At 36.8% G+C, this 22,959-nt stretch overlaps 1 protein-coding gene across 1 annotated transcript in view; it reads right to left on the bottom strand.

Annotated features, from left to right (window-relative positions):
* The window catches only part of traf3ip1 (TNF receptor-associated factor 3 interacting protein 1), a 66,575-nt gene that overhangs the window by 22,472 nt on the left and 21,144 nt on the right, over nucleotides 1–22,959 (bottom strand). Inside the window, exons 3-10 of the mRNA XM_056466078.1 lie at nucleotides 21,223–21,384; nucleotides 16,764–16,892; nucleotides 13,214–13,609; nucleotides 11,243–11,323; nucleotides 7,104–7,191; nucleotides 6,827–6,847; nucleotides 3,889–3,973; nucleotides 3,361–3,450 (exon numbers count right to left, since the gene is read on the bottom strand). Of these exons, the coding sequence (XP_056322053.1) occupies nucleotides 3,361–3,450; nucleotides 3,889–3,973; nucleotides 6,827–6,847; nucleotides 7,104–7,191; nucleotides 11,243–11,323; nucleotides 13,214–13,609; nucleotides 16,764–16,892; nucleotides 21,223–21,384 (1,052 nt within the window). The remainder of the gene's footprint in view (nucleotides 1–3,360; nucleotides 3,451–3,888; nucleotides 3,974–6,826; nucleotides 6,848–7,103; nucleotides 7,192–11,242; nucleotides 11,324–13,213; nucleotides 13,610–16,763; nucleotides 16,893–21,222; nucleotides 21,385–22,959) is intronic.

Here is a 22,959-nt window from a genome sequence, read left to right as displayed (position 1 = left end):
CACTGGGTTCCAAAACAAACCCTCCAAATGAAACGCCCTTACAGCAAAACACTTCAAAAACAAATGACCACTTATAATCTTTTAAATAACAGGCATGGTATTATAAATGGACGTATTGTGCTTCATGGATATGTTCTTAGATATTATAATGAATCGCGATTCTCTTTGGAATCGATTCTGAGCATATTTATTAACAGCAGATGGCGCTCTCAGCTAGGTTTTAACAGCAGAAGGTGTCAACAATCTGGCAGAATAAGCAGGTAGGAGGCTGCACTGTCAGTTAATCTTTTTATTCTAAACTCAGAACATCAACAGCCCTTAACAGGACAATACCACCGGGGTGCTTCCTTTACACACCACCCTCGTTGATGGTGATGGACAATATTTTATAAATAAATTAAATACTGAGCTTAAATCACTCAAAAATACACACACATCAAGTTTATAACAAAACAACCCATGCGTTTAACTAATATAACACACAAACTAACTCTAAACTTCTATGATGCACCTGGCTATAGTGCTGTAGGCCAGGTCATTACAATATTATACTAGTGTAAGAAGTGCTGGGTTCCACAAAATTCCTTCATGTTGTCTCAATGCAAATCTATTAAGTTAACTTAATCGTTTTTAGCTTCGTAAAAGTGTTTCACACTTTGTAATGTTGTTTTGCACTTCACAGCCACCGTAGCTATGCGATCGCGTGTAGGCTGCACCGGACCATAAGTGTGTGCTTGACGCAGAAGTATAAATCAGCTTTTTTTCTTAAGGTATAATTCACCCAAGAATGTCACTTCAGAAGAAAAATGTGCAGATAATAGATAAATAATAGAAAGCCCACCTCATATTCAACATTTCATTTTAGTTGGAAGTACATCAACATACTGAAATGACAGTCTCAGTAACTTCCGGTTCACGCAGACTTTAAAGGGGTGGTCCAGAAAGTATTTTTAAGACTTGGTTGTGTTCATGAGATTTAATGCAATGTGTGCTCATGCTTCACTTGTAGAAAATCAGGTTATTTTTTCATATATCTTACTCTGATTATATACAGCTACTCAGCTAACATGAAAACGACTGTCATATTTCCTAGTTCCTCTAAAAGGCCCGCCCTCAAGAGGCTCTGATTGGTCAGCTAACATAATGTGGTGTGACTCGCGGATCGGTTCCACGTCATGCCCCAACAAGCATGCACATTTGCAAGGTGTAAAGAGCCATTTGAGTTTGCCTGAATCAGACAGAAAATGAAGAGCACACAGCTGAACATCACGCTTGCTCTCTAAAATAAAATCTGACAAGTGTCTTTCACATATATTCGGAATAAAAAATGTAAGTAATATGAAACGTTCACATATCTTTTGCGAGTTTGTTATTTGAGATGTAGAACACATGGAAAACATCTGCATAGAGAGACACTGCAGCGCTGCTGAAGATTGTGGGTGTTTAAAGCGGTTTGACTGATAAATATGATTTTGTAGCTAAATTGTTAGCGGTGCCAAACAGCATTTCCTGTTGTTTAAGTTCTCGCTACAACATACCGTTAACGCCAGGAACTGTGCATGTAATTGATCAATTTTAACAGATAAAATGCTATGCTGATGATACCCAGCTATACCTCTCTTTTCACCCTGATGATCCCTCGGTTCCAGCTCACATCTCAGCCTGCCTGTCAGACATTTCACACTGGATGAAAGATCATCATCTTCAGCTTAACCTCGCGAAAATGGAAATGCTTAAAGTTTCTCCCAACCCGACTCTTCACCATAACTTTTCAATCCAGATGGATGGAGCAACCATTACTGCATCCAAAATGGTAAAAAGCCTTGGAGTAACGATTGATGACCAACTAAACTTCTCTGACCACATTTCTAGAGCTGCTCAATCTTGCAGATTCGCACTCTATAACATCAGATAGGTCCGACCCTTCCTATCTGAACATGCAGCTCAACTCATTGTTCAAGCTATTGTACTCTCCAAACTGGATTATTGCAACTCTCTACTAGCCGGGCTTCCAGCTAACTCTATCAAACCTCTTCAGCTGCTTCAGAACGCAGCAGCACGAGTGGTCTTTGATAAACCCAAAAGAGCACGTCACTTCGCTATTCACCCGTTTGCACAGGCTGCCAGTTGCTGCTCGCATCAAATTCAAAGCTCTGATGTTTGCTTACAAAGCGACCTCTGGCTTTGCTTCTTCTTATCTGTTCTGACTTCTGCAGATATATGTGCCCACCAGAAACTTGCGTTCTGTGAATGAACGTCGCCTCATTGTTCCATCCCTAAAAGGGAAGAAATCACTTTCCCGAACTCTCGCATTCAATCTGCTCAGTTGGTGGAATGAACTCCCTAACTACATCAGAACGGCAGAGTCACTTGCTGTCTTCAAGAAACGACTAAAAACTCAACTATTTAGTCTCCACTTTCCTTCCTAATCAGTAACTGCCTCTCTGGCTATACCACTAACTGAACTCTCTCAAAAAAAAAAAACAACAAAAAAAAACACATTACTAATGCTTTGCTTCTTAGACTTTACACACCTGAAATTTGTCTATAGCAGTGTTTCCCAACCCTGTTCCTGGAGGCACACCAACAGTACATATTTTGGATGTCTCCCTTTTCTGACCCATTAACTTCAGGTGTTGGAGTCTCTTCTGATGTTATGATAAGTTAATTCAGGTGTGTTTGATTAGGGAGAGGTTGAAAATGTGTACTGTTGGTGTGCCTTCAGGAACAGGGTTGGGAAACACTGGTCTATAGCACTTATTCACTGCTGCTCTTATAGTTGTGTAAATTGCTTCCTTGTCCTCATTTGCAAGTCGCTTTGGATAAAAGCGTCTGCTAAATGACTAAATGTAAATGTAAATGTAAAAACACTTACAAGTTGTGGCTCACAATAAAGAGCTTCGTCGGTTGGAGGAGTTTTAACAGAATGCAGCACTGAACTGGGAGAGAATCTGGATGCTGTCCTTTGTCAAATGCTAGCTATATATTTTTTATAATTCTCTGGAACATAATTAAAATGAAACTTTAAGCACATCTGACTTTTTTCAGCCCAAATACAGAAACAGAGTAAGCTCTGTGGAAATAGCTGCGTTTGGACCGCATTTTAACTTTCTTTGCTCTAACATTACAGCGCCTCAGGCCACTTTTTTTGTAGTCCCCAAACTTCGTTTGCTGTAGGTTGTGCTTAGCTAATTCTGTAAAAGCCAATGTCTCCCTTTGCATTGAACTTTGAGCATCTTACATTCAGAGATGTTGTTTATGTTCACACAGCTACATTACACATCAACTAAAGTTTTAAATATGATATCGTAGTGGACCACCCCTTTAATATGTAGTGAAAAACTGAATGTGATCTCTCGCCTCTCTGCTGGAGTGGCATCAGTGTAGCTCTCCTGTCTCTTCACACGAGGAGCTGCCGGTCGAGCACTGCTGGGCCGCGGTAATCTTCTACTGACATAAACAAACAAAAGAAGAATAAACACATTCACACCGCAAATCCACAAGCACTTTCTGTAAAGGATGCATGAGAGTTTTTTAATGCGTGGAGAGTTGAAATTAATGGCAAGTTCCTATATGGCTAAGTGCTAACAAAAACAGTCTGAGAAGGAGAGTAATGATCTGGATGAGAGTGCTGTATCTTGTGGTTTGATCTTGCAGTACGGTTCAGTGAAAGCGAGGGATTTGCATCAGTGACTTCCATTGCCAGATCTCTCGTGGGAACATACATGATACACTCCATCCACCCACAAATACCTCAGCACATTATCACACCGGACTGTTCTGTTATTTTTGGATGGAAATTTAGCCATTTCTTATTTTTGAACCAACAAACTTACAGGATCATTAGCGCCAATTAAAAAGGGAATAAGAAAGGGAGGGGGGAAAAACCTGTGTGTTGTTTGCAGAGCAGCAGATTCTGTAGCGTCTCCATTCTCAAGAGGAATTGGTTTCTCTGCTGAAGGAGCTTCAGCTTCTGGAAGAAAAAAATTCAATAAATATGTTTTTTAAAACATGTATTTATGTGCTTTTTGGATTAAAAAAAAACAACAACAATATGACAACAAAAGATAAAAATAATACAATGCATTAATAATAAGGGGCGACACTGTGGCTCAGTGGTTAGCACTGTCGCCTCACAGCAAGAAGGTCGCTGTTACGAGTCCCAGCAGGACCAGTTGACATTTCTGAGTTTGCATGTTCTCCTCGTGTTGGCATGGGTTTTCTCCAGGTGCTCCGGTTTCCCCCACAGTCCAAATACATGCGCTATAGGTGAATTGAATAAACTAAATTGGCCGTGTGAGTATATATGGATGTTTCCCAGTACTGGGTTGCAGATGGAAGGGCATCCACTGTGTGAAAAATTGTATGCTGGATAAGTTAGCGGTTCATTCCGCTGTGGCGACCCCTGATTAATAAAAGGACTAAGCCAAACGAAAATGAATGAAAAGGAAATAAACAATAATAGTACATATAAAATGTAATACATAAAAATACTAATCTATGACAGAACAACAGATCACAGAGGGACAAATGCAGATGAAAGTAAAATATAATTTAGGTGATCAGGTAATGAATAAATAAAAGTAATAATAAAGTAACATTGTTCTTATATTACCAGAAAAATCTTGACTATAATTTTATTGTCAAACAATAGTTTGGGCACATTATTAAAAAACATTATAGATTATGAATAGTGAATATCGATTACACTCGATCTTTAACCTCTTAAGGCCCAATGTGTTTTTTTTACATGCATTTTTTATTTGTCTTTGCTATTTGCCTATTAGAACCTAATTAATTAACCTAATTAACCTAATTAATAATTAGAATAAAAACCTAAGTATCATCTTTTGATACGATGTACTTTTAGAGAAAAATTATGTCCATATATGTGGACGCGTGGTCCGAATTTACATAAAACACTTTTTCCTGAATTTTTTTTTTATGCATATTTAACATAGAATTTTTTTCAACTTGCTTCGACTATCAGAGAGTAAAAACTATTTTTTTTCCCCATTTTAGACAGTTAAAAATAGGGTTTGGGACATTTCATTTGCTGCAAAACAGTTTCAGGATGACACTATGTCTGAAACTAAATATAAAACATTCAAAGTATTTTAAATAGCCACTTAAGAGCTAAAATGTGCTGTCCACGTATGTAGACACTCAAGCCCTATAGGAGGCTATGTACTATGTTATTGACAGGGGCTTGCAAAAAAAAAAAAAAAAATCTATATTTTAATTTACTTCGCAAAATGATCTCTATCTATTACAAACCAGTTCATAAAATACATAAATTTATTTACAAATGATAGAAATTACAGTTTATTTATGCTTATATCAGTTTAATAAATTATAAAAATAAAAGACAATCTATTTTTCTATTTAAAATATTTTTTCTGGTTGAATCGTTGTGTCATTTTATTTTTGAAAATATGTTTTACACACTCAAGAAAGTATTACCCAATTAATAAATCATATTACCGAAGTAATAAGCCATATCCACACATTCATAAGTTATGTGGAACTCATTTTAAAATACATTCAATGGGGTATATGCACACTGACTTTTAATTGAGCGGTGAACTGTCTTTCCATTATAAAATTGCCATGTTTAATCTTCACTGCCTGATAGATATACGACCTAAAGTGGGTCTCAGACCGAACAAGAAGAGCTGCATTAAATTACATTTTCCCCCACCATGTCTTTAAAATATGAAAGTTTATTTTACCCCAGTATTTTTTTAATGGAGTTTCTGCACTCGCCTGCTGATCCTGATGGCGCTAGTGGTTACACGGTCTTTCATCTCGTTTTACGCTTGAACAACTAAGTAAATGCTTAAGTTTAATTAACTGAATGCATTGTAATTACACTACAACATCGATGCTGTAAAAGAAACCTTATGAAATTGAAAATAGTCACATTAAGCTTTCACCGGAAGTTAGATAAGTATAGCTGTGCATATAGCCCATTATTAACATACAACAATAGTAATCATTAATATTAATATAACGATATATAGATTAATAAACATTATATTCAATTAATAAATATTGTCTTTTTATTATAAATTACAAAAAAAAAAAAACTTTATGAAGATATATGAACAATGTGAAATTTTAGAGTTTTTTTATAACCATATTAAAAGTCCAATGCAAGTTAAATGCCAATACTATTTAACAAAGTCTATGAGGTAAATCCCGTAGTAAATTTAGAAATTTTATAAAAACACGGGGAGGCACAGTGGCGCAGTGGGTAGCGCTGTCGCCTCACAGCAAGAAGGTCGCTGGTTTGAGCCTCGGCTGGGTCAGTTGGAGTTTCTGTGTGGAGTTTGCATGTTCTCCCCGTGTTTTACGTGGGTTTCCTCTGGGTGTTCCAGTTTCCCCCACAGTCCAAATACATGTGCTATAGGTGACTTGGGTAAGCTAAATTGTCTGTAGTGTATGTGTGTGAATGACAGTGTATGGGTGTTTCCCTGTCATGGGTTGCAGCTGGAAGGGCATCCGCTGTGTAAAACATATGTTGGATAAGTTGGCGGTTCATTTTGCTGTGGCGACCCCAGATTAATAAAGGAACTAAGCCGAAAAAAAAAAACGAAAAAACTATTATATTTTAAAATGAGTTCTACAAAACAATAAATGTGTGATTATGGCATGCAATTATATCAACTATACAAATTATTTTCATAAATATATCAAATATAATAAATTAAATATACAAAAAAAAAGAGTATTTAAAAAACACTTGGGTTTGAAGTAGCAACAAATAGTTAAGTTTTGTATTCTGGTAACTATGGAAAGAGAAACTGAGGAAAACAACACTTACCTCCTTCACTCTCTGTCTCGTCTGAAAGAAAAATACACAATCCATATAAACATTCAAGATAAACAACATCATCTAATGACGTTTATCTTAAATGTTTTTCATCATTCTACAATACACAGTGCATACAACTGAAATAATCCTACAATAATTCCATCCTCATGTCAGATTCTGTTCAGACTGAGTTGGTCTGTGTTTTTAAGCATTCAGACTAGGAATAACTAAACAGGTCAAGATGCACTGCATATTAATAATTTATAGAGTCAGTTCAGGTCAGTACCCTGTTCAGTACCTTGACCTCCCGTTTTGGGCTTCCGCCGCTGTCCTTTAGCCGATGAAGGCCTTGGGATCCGGGAAGGACTCTCAGCCTGAAAGGAATGAGGAAAAGCATTCATTTCCAAGTATTATGAACTTCCTGGAGAATTTTAACTGTCATTTCTCAAGAATATGTGAGCCTGGTTTCTTTTCAAAGCTTTAAGAAACAAGCAATGTTATAGGCACAAAATATCACCATAAAGCCAGACAACAACAAAAGAAAACTAATTTCCCTTAAAGAAATTACCTGGATTTCAGTAAGATCTGAAGGCTGGATTAAGAGAAATCGCAATAGAAATTTATAAAACTTTGACATTTACATTTATACAACATTAGCTCTGAACAAACATGCCACAAGTCAAAAATAAAACCTCTCACTACTCTAAATGAAGAACTCTAAAGGTACCCAAGCTGCAAAACACTTGTAATTACTAAGTCTAAGCACAAATAACACCTGAATTCACATTGTCAGTTGTTAGCTTGTATTTTATGGGTATTTGCTAAAGCAAAGCACTTGAGCTTAAAGCCATCTAAGCAAACCTAGAATACAATAAAGAAAAAAAAACAGCTAATCACAACTCCAGAAATGTACAACCATGCACAAAATATCCAAGCATATCATAGATTTTCTCTTACAATTTAATTTGAACACTGTTTAGTTTTTTCTTTCCAATTTAATTATTGTTTTATCTTAACTTTGGTATTTCCACTTTGGTCCACTCCATATATAAAATGCTAATTTATCATATAAAAGGTAGGAGGTTCATACATTTTTTAATTTATGCCAAACATGCAAACATTTATATAAAAATTTAAATACTTGATTAGGAACTTAATGAACTTACAATTAAAAACTAAAGTTGCATGGAATTTGTTAGTGTTTATTAAAATATACTTGCTTCTCATATGTATTACTATTCAAAAATTTAGGTCAGTTTTTATCCTCCTTACACTGGCTGCCAGTTAAGTTTCATACTGATTATAAAATATTGCTCCTTACCTATAAAGCTTTAAACAATCTAGCTCCTCTTTATCTTACCAATCTTCTGTCTCGCTACAATCCAACCCGCTCTTTAAGATCTCAAAACTCAGGGCTTCTGGTAGTACCTAGAATACCACAGTCAAGTAAAGGAGGTCGAGCCTTCTCATTTATGGCTGCTAAACTATGGAATAGCCTTCCTGATAATGTCAGTTCAAAACTAAATTAAAGATCTTTTTAGTAAAGAAAAGATCTTTTTAGTAAAGCATACACTCGCATTGCATAACGTTATGATGCATGGATGTGCTCCACGCATCTCGTTTGTATACACTATGAACAGCAGCTACGCTAATTATTCTCTTTATTCTCTATTTCCACCTGGGGAGACTCATCCCGAGGCCCCCAGAGATTATGCAGCGCCACTGATGCGATCCAAGACCTGTGAAGAGATGATCCCAAGGTTTCCATAATCCCTGACCAGGCTGTATCCTGAGCAGTTGCTGTGGTGGCAATGGAGGATGGTAGAGCATGAGACTGATTCCTGTGAGACTCCAGGGACAGAAGAGTCTATGCTGATGTCCAGCGTTCTCCAGCCTCCGCCGCTTAGACTGCAGTTCTGCACAAGACATTTGGCCAGAGGAGAAATGGTCGTGACCAACTGAGCCTGGTTTCTCTCTAGGTTTTTTAATTCTTCACTTTCGCCAATTGGTGAAGTTTTTTCTTGCTGCTGTCACCACTGGCTTGCATGGTTCGGGATCTGTAGAGCTGTGCATCAATGGATTGCTCCTCAGTGTGTGGACTCTCAGCAGTGAACTAAACTGAACTTAAAATCTGAAAACTGAACTGACACTGTTTCAATTCACTATGACCTTTTATGTGAAGCTGCTTTGACACAATGTACATTGTAAAAGCGCTATAGAAATAAAGATGAATTGAACAAGATTTTAAATAATGAATAAATAATTTTTTTTTTTTTTAAAGGATGCATTCAAATGCTGGGACAACATTCTTTGCTGACACTGGAATTAATTTAATTCCTAACCCTAAACATAGTCCCTGACTGTAAATTAGTGCTAAAAAAGAAACAATTATAGGTTAATATCAATAAGGTAGATGAACACAACCCTGATTACAAGCCTAAACTTAGGGCGTACTCTCACTAGGCCTCCACTCACATTGCATTTACCTACCGAGCCGAAGCATGCTTACGTCATCGATGACACGACTGTTCAGTTTACTAACAGACGAGAAGCGCTTTCGCTCTCACTTTAGTTCTGTCGTTTTTTATTATTTTAACTACTGTAGATCCAGCAATTTTGATGCTCATAAATGTTCATAAAGTCCTTGTGCTGCAGTTATGCTGAAGGTGCAGCTGACATGCATGCGAGGTGTTTGTATCTTTAATAAACTACGACAGTTCCTGTTCATTGAAAAGTTAGAATGATTAATAAATACATATGAAACGGTCCTTTAATAGTGACGTCGCATCGAACCATGCTCTGGCACACCTCTTCTAACCGGGCCAGGGCCGGCCAACTGATCCGCGCCTAGGCCCGATTCGGAGCACTCACATTTGTCAAACGAACCGCGAAACACTCCAGGGTACGGTTCGGATAGGCTAGTGTGAGTAGGCCCTTAAACTATAAACTTGCCCCTTAAAACTGATAGTTGATTGGAATATTGTTCCAGGAACAACATAAATCATAATCCAGGAACATTTTGCACTTGGTAAAATCAGGTTTGCCTTAAATTATCAAAAGTTATATAATATATATATTATATAATACAAAAAAATACAACTTTCATATTTTAATTTTAGTTGCTTCCACACACACACAAAGGAAGCTCACAATAGTTTTGATGATGATGATGATGATGATGAGGATGAGGATGATGATGATGATGATAATAATAATAATAATAGCTTCAGAAATATAATTAGCATATTATAATAATTTCTAAAGGATCATGTGACAGTGAAAACTGAAGTCATTTCTACTTAAAATTCAGTTTTGCACTCACAGTATTAAAACACATCTTAAAACCCATTTAAATAAAAAAGTCATTTTTATTTTAATTATAATTAAAATAATTAATATAATTATTGTTATAATATAATATAATATTTCAATATCATATATTTTAATAATATAATATAATATAATATAATATAATATAATATAATATAATATAATATAATATAATATAATATAATATAATATAATATAATATAATATAATATAATATAATATAATATAATATAATATAATTCCCAGTGTTGGGTTACAGCTGGAAGGGCATCCGCTGCGTAAAGAATATGCTGGATAAGTTGGCGGTTCACTCCACTGTGGTGACCCCTGATTAATTAGGGACTAAGCTAAAAAGAAAATGAATTAATTAATTAATCAATATAATATAATAATTCAGAAATTTTACTATAAAATAACAGACATTAAATTACAGAAATTTTCTTAAATTTAATTCTCTGGTCAATTTCTGTAATTTAACATCTCCTATTTTACTGTAAATTTCTGTAATTTAAGGGTTGTTACCCTAGCTGCCGAAAAAAAAAAAACAGAAAAATAACGGGATTTGTAATGTAATGTTAAAAAGCATGAATTTGGATGTTAATAATGCAATAGTAAATATTGAACTATGATTAATAAATGCTGTACAAGTTTATTCATTATTAGTTCATGTTAGTAAACAAATTAACTAATGAAAACTTACAGTAATCTGTCCCAACATTTTAACAACATATCTATTACAAAATGCCTGAGAAGCAGAGAAAATGTCACCACGCCAGGTACAATTCTTAACTAATTGCCCAACGTGGGCGGTAAATAAATTCTAATTGTGAGTCCTGATAAGACAACCTTCCACCACCACGACTGTCAAAGCACAATGCTAAAACCACTATTATTCTACAGCAAAGCAGCCACTAAAGATCACAACAGACTCGTACCTCCAGTTCACCGCCCTCAGCCTTTAATTCATAGAAACAAAGACAGGAATAAAGATGAGAAGCATTACGTCAACAAGCCTCGATGACCCACACCAACAGAACAAACGTAAAGGGATTAGCAGAGTGTGTTGCAAACGTGTAAATCTGATATCATTCTTACCTCTTCTGTTTCAGCTTGGTGTGTTTTACTTGCAACCTCCGGGTGAGGTTTTGATTTGCTGATCTCCTCTGTTGCCTTAATCTACAGAAAAGTCAAGCTGTAATTGTGTACTGAAAGCGGAGAAACATTTACAAGTATTTACAGGTCACACAACATCTGTTTTCTGATCTAGAAATAGTGAAAAATATTAAATATTGCCTTTAAGTTAAACAAATAATAATTTTGATTTGATATATAAAAGTTTCGTTCACACTTTACAATAAGGTTTCATTAGTTAATGTATTTACTAACACAAATTAAGTATGAACAATACTTGTACAACATTTATTCATCATTTAATTAATAATTTATTCAAATTAATTAAGTTTAACATTTACTAATGCCCAGTGCTTAATTTGTAAATTGTGAGGTCCCGGAACAGATAAGGGTAACAGATCTGGCATGTTACCAGAGGAGGGAGAGGTCGCGGACAAAAGTGAAGAGCGGGTGGGGGGTGGGGGTTCTCACGGATGAAAGTGAAGGGGGGGGGGATGTCGCAGACGAAAGTGAAGAGGGCTGGGGGGTCGTGAAGAAAGTGAAGAGCCGTGTGAGGAGGGGGATTGGTAAAATGAGGTGCCGGTTAGATTTCAGAGTTGCCGGATCCAGATCCGGCTTGTTCTGGCACAAATTAAGCCCTGTTAATGCCTAATTAAAATCCAAATTCGTGATTGTTAACATTGGTTAAAGCACCGCGAGTTAACATGAACAACTTTATTAACGTTTACTAACGTTAACTAACAAATACTGTGTAACACTTTAGATCAGAGATGCCCAAACTAGCGTCCATGGGCCAAAGTTGGCCCTTTATAATCTTTAATTTGGCCCGCCATCCCATCTGGGAAGAGAGAAAGAATGATGAGGAGAGTTAAGAGATTGTTAATTCAAATGTATTGTGACCCTTTGCTTGTTTTATTGTTAAAAACTAACTGAAATTAAAGGTTAGAAAAATAAATTAGAAAATGGCATTTTTAAAGGGGAAATGAAGCACTCAGTCAAGTTTACCTTATTCTGTACACTGGATTCCACTTTAATGAAAATATATTAAACAAACTTGATTAATGTAACCATTTAGCAGAAAACGGCGTGTTTTACTATAGATTTTAGACCTAGGGTGCAGCCATCTTGGAACGTCACGGGGTTGGTTGAGTTCCCTTCGCTGAACAGAAACAATGGAAGTAAAGGAGACTGTAAAGCCTAATTTAACCCAATGCGTGAAGTTGCGGGTGTGGAGCTGCTGCAAATACAAGCATCAGATGTGTGTCTAATATAAAAGTATATATATATATATTTATTCTATTTTTCTTTTTTCCCCATTTTAATTACCGATCATTTGATGCGCTTTGATTCACTCTTTGTATTACGCTGCCTGACTGCCTGTCTGGGTTTCCACCATGATTGTAACGGACTGAACACATAGACTGGACAGCCTAATTTAACCCAATGCATGAAGTTGTGGACGAACATCACAGAGCTGGTGAAAATACAACAAATACAAGCATTTAAGTGTCTTAAGTTGTGTATTTTTTTGCTGTGATCCTCTTGCGCTGCCTAACGAGGGCATTTACAGTCAGACTATCGCAACGATTAAAATTATACATGACTTTACACTTTACTAAGTCATATCTGTGTGGGTTATGTCAAGACATATTCCCTTATCAAGTCGATCTCTTAACATGTATGAAGGATAAAACCCTGCCATAAGAAACACCGCGCTGACCTTAGTTTGGTTTGAACACGAGCGGAGGTGAGGGAGGGTAGCAGTGAAAAGTGAAAGTACCCGCCCCCACTACATCAGTACCGGACCGAGTTGAAACCACAGGCAGTCAGGCAGCATTATACAGAGAGTGAATCACTACTGACGTAATGGGAGCGGGTAAGAATGAGGTTTGAAATTAATAATTTAAAGTATGTGTCAGAACAGAGCGAACCAACCTTTCTGTCGCCTCTGTCCTTTAGCTTCTCCTCAGTCTCTCTGGGTCTTTCTTTCTCTTTCTCTCGCCGTTTCTCGCGATCTTTGTCCCGTTCTCTGTCTTTGTGAGATTCCCTCTCCTTCTTCTTATCTCGATCTTTATCCCGCTCTCTCTCCTTCTCTCTGTTACGATCCTTCTCTCGTTCCCGCTCCTTTTCTCGAGTCTTGTCTTTCTCCCGATCCCGGCTCTTGTCCTTGTCTCGATCTCTGTCTTTTGTTCGCTCTCTTTCCCGGCCTTTGTCAGATCTCTCAGCATCTCGTCTGCGGTCCTTGTCGTCCCTCTTGCTCTCTTGATCTTTGGGTTGATCTGGATCTTTCTGTTCTCGACTTCCACTGCTCTCCTTGATGCCCTTCCTCTCCTGGACAACAGACAAGACAAACTTTATTAAACAAACAAACAAACAAACAAGGAATAATATATAATCTTTTTAAAGTACACATGAAATTAAAACTAACAATATAATTTTGTTAGCTCACATTGCTACATTTGTGGTGAACAATTCATCTGTGCATGTCATTAGGGGAAAAAATAGTCTGTCCTTGTAATCTAAAATTAAAATCTGAACTTCCTGTTTGTTTTTAGTTAAATTGTCAGATAGTTCTGTCTGAGGTGTTAGGCGTGGCTAACATATTAACCACGCCCCTTCAACTGTTAGTTTTGACAACAAACAGAAATGGTTAAGAGGAGATGGTAGATAGGTTGTAATAATTCTCCCGAAACCCTTTTCCCCATCTTTCTTTTTATTTTTTTAGGGGGTTTTCATCATTATTATGACAGGACAGTAGAGAATTCAGACAGGAAAGCATTGGGAGCAGAGCATGGATCGGCTAAGTACCTTGAGCCATAAATCGAACTCGGGTCGCCGTAAGCACGTTGGTGCTATATGTCAGCGCACAGCACCACTAGGCTACTGGGGCTGACTTTCATCATCTTTCTGAATGAAATACTTACTTTACTACATCCAATCAGCTTGCAGTAATAAAACAGGCCACGCCCACTGCCTTCTCATTTAATATTCTGTTTCTCTAGGATTGCAGCTTCCGGTTTATTGTATCTAGCAGTTGTCCTTAGTGTCCTATCACAACATAATATTGAGCTCTAGATGTGTAATCAATCTAATTAAACAATGAATTTAGCAATCGTAGTCAGTTTCCCAGTATTTCACAAAGACACTGAAACTAGCACTGGACTCCTGTGGTGCGTTTATTTATATACTTCAATTTGCTAGCATGACTTTCAGAATTTGCATTTATTTATTTTTTTATCACTTTTTCCCATGGAATAACCAATTGTTTCCACGAAAGTCATTACCTAAGCTCACAATATGGCCATTTTAACATACTGAACTTTTTACATACTTCACATTTAACTATGCCTAGGCATGGTTTCCGCTACATTTATTCTTCCAATAACGGGGCGCCACACCAAAATTCACTCTGCCACTGCTACATTACTTCTCATTCAAAACATTTAGTCGTTGATGTTTTTTAATAGCGGGATATGATCTCACCAAAACGTGTTAAAAGCTAAGTGAATTATAACAGCGCAACATTTTCTGTAATCATAGTAGTGCTGTGCGTCATTTGTATGCCATTTAAGGTGACATGCTGACTGACTGACAAGTGCGTGATGCGTGACACTAGCAAACACGGCGAAGCTTTAAGTTAAGATGAACACAGTTTCTGTTTCACTTTACTTCAGGACGCATTAATGCCGCACGGTAGGTCTATTGAAGAAATTCATAAATATTCCTAGAAAATCGAATGAATGTTGGAGACATACTTGTTACATAAACACACTAAATCACACTTCAGCAGCGTTTATTTGAGAGCGCACAAGATGTTTTGTGCACGAACAGAGGAAACTGGCGCTCAAGCAAAGAGATTCGCATGCTCGTATTACATGAATGCGCTCTCGACTTCTTATACTGCGCTCAAAACATTTGTTATTGAAATAACGTAGTAGAAATAATGAGGTAGTTGACAGAGTAGTAATGAGGTAGTAACGGAGTCTGCCGCCACAGCTGGAAAAAATCTTAGAGGAAACACTGCTAGGAATATCCAGATTTTCTAATCTAATCAAACAATGAATTTCACAATAGTAGTCAGTTTCCCAGCATTGTCAAAGTACCACAAAGACACTGAAATTAGCACTGGATTCTTGTAGTACTTTTATTTATATACTTCAATTTGCCAGCATGACTTCAAACATGTATTTTTTTTGTATTATCTCCCATAGTATAACCAATAGTTTCCACGATAGTCATTACCTTTAAATAATCGTTTAAAAGAGTGCTTAACATCAAGTAGTGTGCTTCTCGACAGTGTCATCTGTATCTTATATTGCGCGAGTCCTTTAAATTTCAATTGCATCACAATTTCACTGCGTGTGTGTATGCTGGACAGTCTTTCACTGACACTTACAGCAGAGGCCCCTATTTCACTGTGATTGAAAAAATGAAAGTAAACTCCATTTCTCTCTCTCTCACAGTGGCCCATTTGACCTGCTGGCATGACTTTTCCTTTCCTCTCGGCTGTTACAGCGATACTTCTGTATACAGACACGAGCTTGTGTGCAGAGTGAGTTTTCTCCACCGCATCTATCATGGATCATCTGTGATCGCTGCTGCGGTTTATCAGTGTCACTCACTCATCAGTGAACAGCACCAGAGCGTTAGAGCCAAGCGCAGCCTTTTCTGTTGAGCGCACGACCAATCATAGGGGTGTAAGAAAGAACTCGCTAGACAATGCTCAGAAAGTGTGCGGGATATTTATATTTGTTTATTTGCTATAAATGCTCATGCTGTTCTGTGCATGTACTTGAGTTTTTAAAGATACAGTTTGTATATCTGATCTCTTTGTATATATTGATAGTTTATATATCTGACTATTTGTATTAAAGGACAAAATTGTATTGCCAGCAGTATATAAATATATTTTCACATTTTAATACAACAATTGCTGTGCTTTGAAGTAAAATACAAAATTGTGTATGGAAAGCATCGTCAATGCACCGTGATGCACAGAGATATCGAATTTAACCTAATCGATGGCCTGATAATCGTAACCGAAATGAACTGTAAGACCAGTGTAGGTTCACACCTCTAATAATAATCCAGTTTTGCGCATAAATTCAATTTTAATTCAAACGATTTCAAAAACCTTACTTAACAAGATCTTCTGACATTTAAAATTTGGCCTCAGGTTTCCTGTAAGGATTGGATTTAAGGGTAGAGTTATGGTAATGTGATATAATAAGTGTTTTGTTATAGCTGTGTGTTTGTGTGTGTGGTGTAAAAAACGATTATAAGAGTGGCATTCCATGAAACTTTTAAGTTAACAATAGCCCTGACAGCTTCATCTACACCCAAACCCAAAAGTCTCGGTTGACGTGAGTTCAATAAAAACACACAAAAAGAAAGCCAAAGAGGGGGAAGGTGCAGCTATTTAAGGCAAAAGAAAAAAATATATAGCTGAAAATGTCACTGGGTCAAAGCATTAAGCTGGTTTTACCTCTCTGTCTCGGTGGTGCTCTCTGCCCTCTCTGTTCTCCTTGTCCTGGGATCTGGAGGTACTGGGCTTGCCCTTCTGATCCAGTTTGTCTCCCACTAACACACGCTTAACAGCTTCATCACTAGAGAGCTGGAAACAAGAACACGACAAGCGGCTTATTAACACTATACTATAACACAAGTACCAGAACAATCCTTAACACGCACTTGGACTGTATTCAGTTTAACTTAACAAATAGGATATAATGGTTGATGACCAGAGCTAGTAAACAAAAGACTGTAGTTTCAAATATCTGAAAGAAATAAAAATCATGATACATTTTAATACACAATTTAACTTTCTGTTAATCAGTTTGTAATGATATTGAAAAAAGTCTTATAATTTGTCTTGCATTCAGTAAATTACCCATTTCAACTTTGAAGGTGCAGTATGTAAGTTTGACACCCAGTGGTTGAACTAGGTATTGCATGCCTGGATCAAAACACAGGCAAGCACAGGTTGCCAGATTGACGACATCAACAGGAGTGTACCTAACTCTCGAGCCTAAAGGCTGATTTAAGTTGTGCTCTAAACAAAACCAACAGCACGCAATAGAAGGAATATTTTCCATATAGTTTTTGTCCTAACCAACACCTGAAATTTATATTTTAGAAATCGCTTCTATTTCTTGCAGCTAAACAACAGGATAAGCTGACGATGTTTACCACAGGTGCACCCTATGTGCTTTATTCAGTGTTAAATGCTAATCATGTGAGTTTGAATGCCATTTTACATGACATTTATTGCCATACTACTGAAAGCAGCAGCAGACCGTTCACCTCAGACTTTAAAAATAAACCATTTGAAATTGAACTTTAGAACTGTGACTCAGTGTAAACCAACACATATCAGTGATTAATTCAGCATGTACATTTAATAAGAACCTTACCATATCGTTGTAGTGCAGTAAGTGCACTATTCTGTGCTTCTGAATGGCTGTATTGTGTCATGATTCGTCTGGTGCAAACAGCCAAATTGCTTATCACTGCAAATCACGTAGCGTGTTGTTAGGACACAAGGTTACAATGTAACCTGCTCACCTAATGTTTCAATTGTAATATTTATATTATTTGCTAAATAATAACCTCTGCGTCTCATATCAGAGTCTGCTACTGTCCACCGGAGGTCGCATTTCAGTTGCGGACACATATATTGTGAGCCTTTCTAACTGAATGAATAAAATCCATGGTTTTCCAATTGGCTAAAGTGGCAGTGGGCAGGTTAAAAGAACCAAAACAAAGAAAGATGCTGCGGCACATAGCACACATTTTCAAAGCAGAATATCTGACTACAGCATTGTTTTTCAGATGAACAAGAATGTTCACTTAGCATGTTTCTTAAATATCTGCAAACATATTATGGTATTTTAATGCTTTAGAACAGTCAAAAACTTACATACAGCACTTTTAACATTCAGTCAGAAAGTTTTTAAGTTCATTCAATAATTGTATTAAATTTTAGCTTTTACTAATTAAAACGATTTTAATAGTTTTAGATTTTGTAACAATATCAACACTGGAGTTTGAGGTAGTTGCTGGTGGATACTATTGTGTACTGAGTGGTGGCTAGATAGTTGTTCATTGACATTAGTCAAAGGCGCCCTCGAGTTGCATCTGTAAGTCTACAGGATTTTTCCATTAAATTTTATTTTATTGTCTTTCCTGACTGAAAAATAAGAAAAGATTGAAGGATTAGGAGATTGTCAGCAAATAATGATTCATGTTTTATTCCTAACAAAAGGTTATTAACTTCTGAACACTTGGGAGTATAGCACACAAGTCTTTTTATAGCACACAGGTCTGTTTTATTATAATTTTATGGTATGTTTCATCCTTCATAGCTTCTCATCACTTCAAAGAATTAATTTTCTGCAAAAGAAAAAAACTATTGAATGATAACTTAATTTTTTTGCCCAAGCAACAACCCATTAAAAAGATAGTTTACCCAAAATTGAAGTTTTAATTTTCAGATTTATTCAACCTCAATGGTCCCAAACCGTCATCTGTTGAACACAAAAGACAATACTTTAAAGAAAGCTTAAAACCTGTAACCCTTGACCTTCATAGTAAAAAAAAAAACAAATACTATAGAAGTCAAGGGTTACATGCTTTCAGCTATCTTCAAAATATCTTATTCTTTGTTCAACAGATGAAAGAAACTCAAACAGGATTGGAACAAGTGAAAGATGAGTACATGGCAACAGAAATTTCTATTTGGGGTGAATTATCCCTTTAAGGCCAGGACAGACCATCGGCCATTGGGTAGTGTCAGGCTGTCGGTCACCGTTGATGTGGCTATTTGGTTTGGTGTGTTGCCTTTTGTCGGGTTAACTTCGAAGCAAGATGGCCCAATTCAACATATAGAATCAGCATTGGCCATCGGCTTAAGAGAGCGCTCTGACTGGTTATTCAGCAACACACCAGAGGGCAATAAGAAAAACGTACCCAAATAAACAATTCAAGTAAAGAAGGAGCAAAGTAATTTTGCGGTATTTATTACATATTTTCAAATGATATGGATTATTAGATTATCAGTAGGCCCACACGGAATCTGCACAAAAATATAAAGATTTCCGCAGATTTTTAGACCATCGAGTCAATTTACTTGTGTAAATGTGTGTAAATTTATAGTTATTACTTTTTTTAAATTAATTTCAGTAACATTACTGACTAATATGCAAATGTTCATATGATTTATTTACAATATAGTTCGTAAAGTAACATTTTCTGTCAAAAAAATACAATTAAATTCCTCAGTTATGAGTGACAATTACTGTGATTATGATTATGGTACTAAATGCTGCTTTGTTTATGGCTTGTACACTGTCTGACAAAAGTTTTGTCGTCAATCCCAATTGTAAGTGTTGCAAATATTAACTTGACTTTACTTGACTAGTTGATCATTTGGAAAAGTGTCAGAAGGTAGATTTTTCCAATGAATCTGTTGAACTGCATCCCAATCATCACAAATACTGCAGAAAACCTATTGAAACCAGCATGGACACAATATTCTCACAGAAATCAGTCAAGTTTGGTGAAGGAAATATCATAGTTTGGGGTTACATTCAGTATGGGGATGTACGAGAGATCTGCAGACTGGATAGCAACATCAACAGCCTGAGGTATTAAGACATTTGTGCTGCCCATTACATTACAAACCACAGGAGAGGGCAAATTCTTCAGCAGGATAGCGCTCCTCATACTTCAGCCTCGATCATAAGTTCCTGAAAGCAAAGAAGTTCAAGGTGCTCCAGGATTGGCCAGCCCAGTCACCAGAAATGAACATTATTGACCATGTCTAGGGTAAGATGAAGGAAGAGGCATTGAAGATGAATCCAAAGAATCTTGATGAACTCTGCCATTCCAGATAACTTTATTAGTAAGTTATTTGAGTCATGCAGAGATGTATGGATGCAGTCGTCCAAGCTCATGGAAGTCATACACAATATTAAATCATTTTCCACTGCACCATAACTTTATATTCTATAATGTAGATTATTTCTGTTAAATGACAAGACTTTTGTCTAAGCAAAGTCAGACCTTACTTAATTAAGTAATTAAAAATCAAGACATGATCATATTTTATTATGGTAAAATAAGCGTAATCTAGAGACCTTTGCCTGTCATATTAGCCACTTCTGATACCAAATGATCAACTTGAAGTCAAGTTATTATTTGTTGCTCCTAAAACTTGGATAAGCGACATGACTTTTGTCAGGTAGTGTATGTGCACGTCAGAAGTCCAATTTTCCCTTTGTGGAATGAGAAAACAGATACTGCCCTCTGCATAAGCAGAAAGACATGTTCTTTCATGCAGACGCACTTGGCTGTTGTCCGTTTGGTGTGTTCACATGAAGTTTTTTTAAGTCCAAATGGGACCAGACATGGGCCGACGCTAGTTGTTTGGTGTCAGTTTGATGTGTCCCAGCCCTTAACAACCTCGTCTTCGTTGTCAAAGTTACCTACAATCTTCCTACAGCATCATAAAGCCAAATGTTTTGCTGAAAAACACAAAGGTTAAAAAAAAGAACTGTTGATTTTCAAGTACCCTGGTTACCCCTATAACCTCTGTTTTTAACCATCCACCTTATCGCCACTGTGCTGCTTTCACATCCTTTTCTCTTGTGACCTATAAAACAGCCCAGTGTGCTGTGGAGCGGCAGATCTGTCATTCACCCCAGTGTTCACACCTGCTCTGTGCCCTGCAGGCATCAGTGGCTTCCCCTGATAATCCTGCTGGCAAAGCTCCATCGTTCCTTAACCTTCACAAAAGCTCAAGGGAGCAATTATACGAACGCGTCTATAAATTACCTCCTGCCTGGACATCATTAGTCTTGAGTCATTCACTAGTTAAATGCTTTGAGCGAATCCTGCAGGACAGAAGTACAGTAGCCAGAGTGCTCCGTAATGGCAGGACTGACCTTGTTGAGACAGCACTTAGCAATGACCTGCAGCAGCTCATTGGTCTTCTCTGGTTCGTGTCCGGCTACGATCCGAGCAGGTTTAGCAGCCAAGGGCTCTCCGCTGACTAGCATCACCACATCAATGGCCTTCTGAAGGAATGCTATTTTCGAGTCTTTGTCCTGGAGGATACATGAAGAGAACAGAGTAGCTGAAACAAAACTGAAAGCAGAAACTTTGTAGCATGGTTCAAACAAACAGGTAGTCCTACCCAAAAGGCACGCCTCTGAATAAACCAAGGATATTGTTGCTAATTATGATTCAGAAAGTACACATTAGTAATGTTTAAAGTTGCCATTTAGTGGATTGATTCAATAAGATACAATATTCTCTGATATCTATATAGTATCATTTCTCCCATAGCCAACTGAATCTGAAGTTCTGAAACAATCACAAAAACGAGTGCACTTCCACATTGTGGAATAAGGTCAATAAGCTTAGATAAACTTAAAAATAAGAAAAGAAAAAGGTCATTGTTGTAATCTCACTATAATCAAATGTAGCCTGGGGTATGCATATTAAAGGGCACCTATGATGAAAATTTTCTTGTGCAAGCTGTTTGGACAGAACTGTGTGTAGGTATAGTGTGTCCACAGTCATATTGGGGTGATATAAAGATAATGAGTCTGTGTTTTTTAATAGTAAATAGAATACAAACCCCTCCCGTTTTGAGGCCCACTGCAACGTGACATAGCAGTGCGGTTTTCCCCGCCCACCGAATTGATTGACAGCCATGTATTAACATGTTTCCGTAGTAACGCGTATAATCATATCAACAACATATCATTTAACTCCAGTATTTCTCACAAACGTTCTGTAAGATTTGCTTCCTTCATGTCTGCCACTGTGCTGTTTATCTGACGCAGCAGGAGATGAGGACACACTCTGACAGGCATGTGGGAATGGTGGGCGGGGAGAACTGGCTCATTTACATTAAAGGCAACAAAAACAGCTACAATGTGCTCAGAGCTGAAAATTCCAATATTCTGAAAGGTCTAAAAAATAATCAGATGGGTGTTTGAGCTGAAACTTTACAGACACATTCGTGAGACAAATCATGAAAAGGTTAAATTAATGATGTGCAAATTAACAGTCACATATTTTATATGTGTTTAAAAAATCATTTAAACCATTTTAAAACTTTTACAGGCCTAGGTCTTCACCAAGAATTGTAACTTTATCTTTTTACCTTTTTACCTTATAATTATTGGACCACATAAACATATTATATTAAATATTAAAAATAAATTTTTATACATTTAAAAAATGTAACAAATTTGTAAAGATACAAAAAATCTTAACATTTTTAAAGATTTTATTGCATTATTGCTATTTTTAAAGTCCTTTTATTTAGCAACGGTGCATTAAAATGATCCTACATGACAGTAAAGACATTCATAAAACAAAAGATTGTGCTTAAATGCAGTTCTATTGAACAGAAAATTTGGTTTTAACAATTGTATTAGTGTAATAAATTGAGTATAAATAGTAGTATAATATTAGTATAAATAGTATTAATTAGGACTGCACAATATATATTTACAGCATCGATATCGCAATGCGCCACGTCACAAGATCTGCAATGGTGAATCTGCTACAAAACACCTCCTGGTCTGATTCATAAAGTCAAGTTTAACCACAATAGAGTGGACGTGATCGGTAAGTGAAGAGCCAGTGGGGGGAATTTGCGGCAGGTC

This window comes from Danio aesculapii, chromosome 9, assembly GCF_903798145.1.
Source record: "Danio aesculapii chromosome 9, fDanAes4.1, whole genome shotgun sequence".
Lineage (NCBI taxonomy): Eukaryota > Metazoa > Chordata > Actinopteri > Cypriniformes > Danionidae > Danio > Danio aesculapii.
The sequence above is the reverse complement of the archived record's forward strand: the minus strand, read 5'-3'. Positions and strand labels throughout refer to the sequence as shown.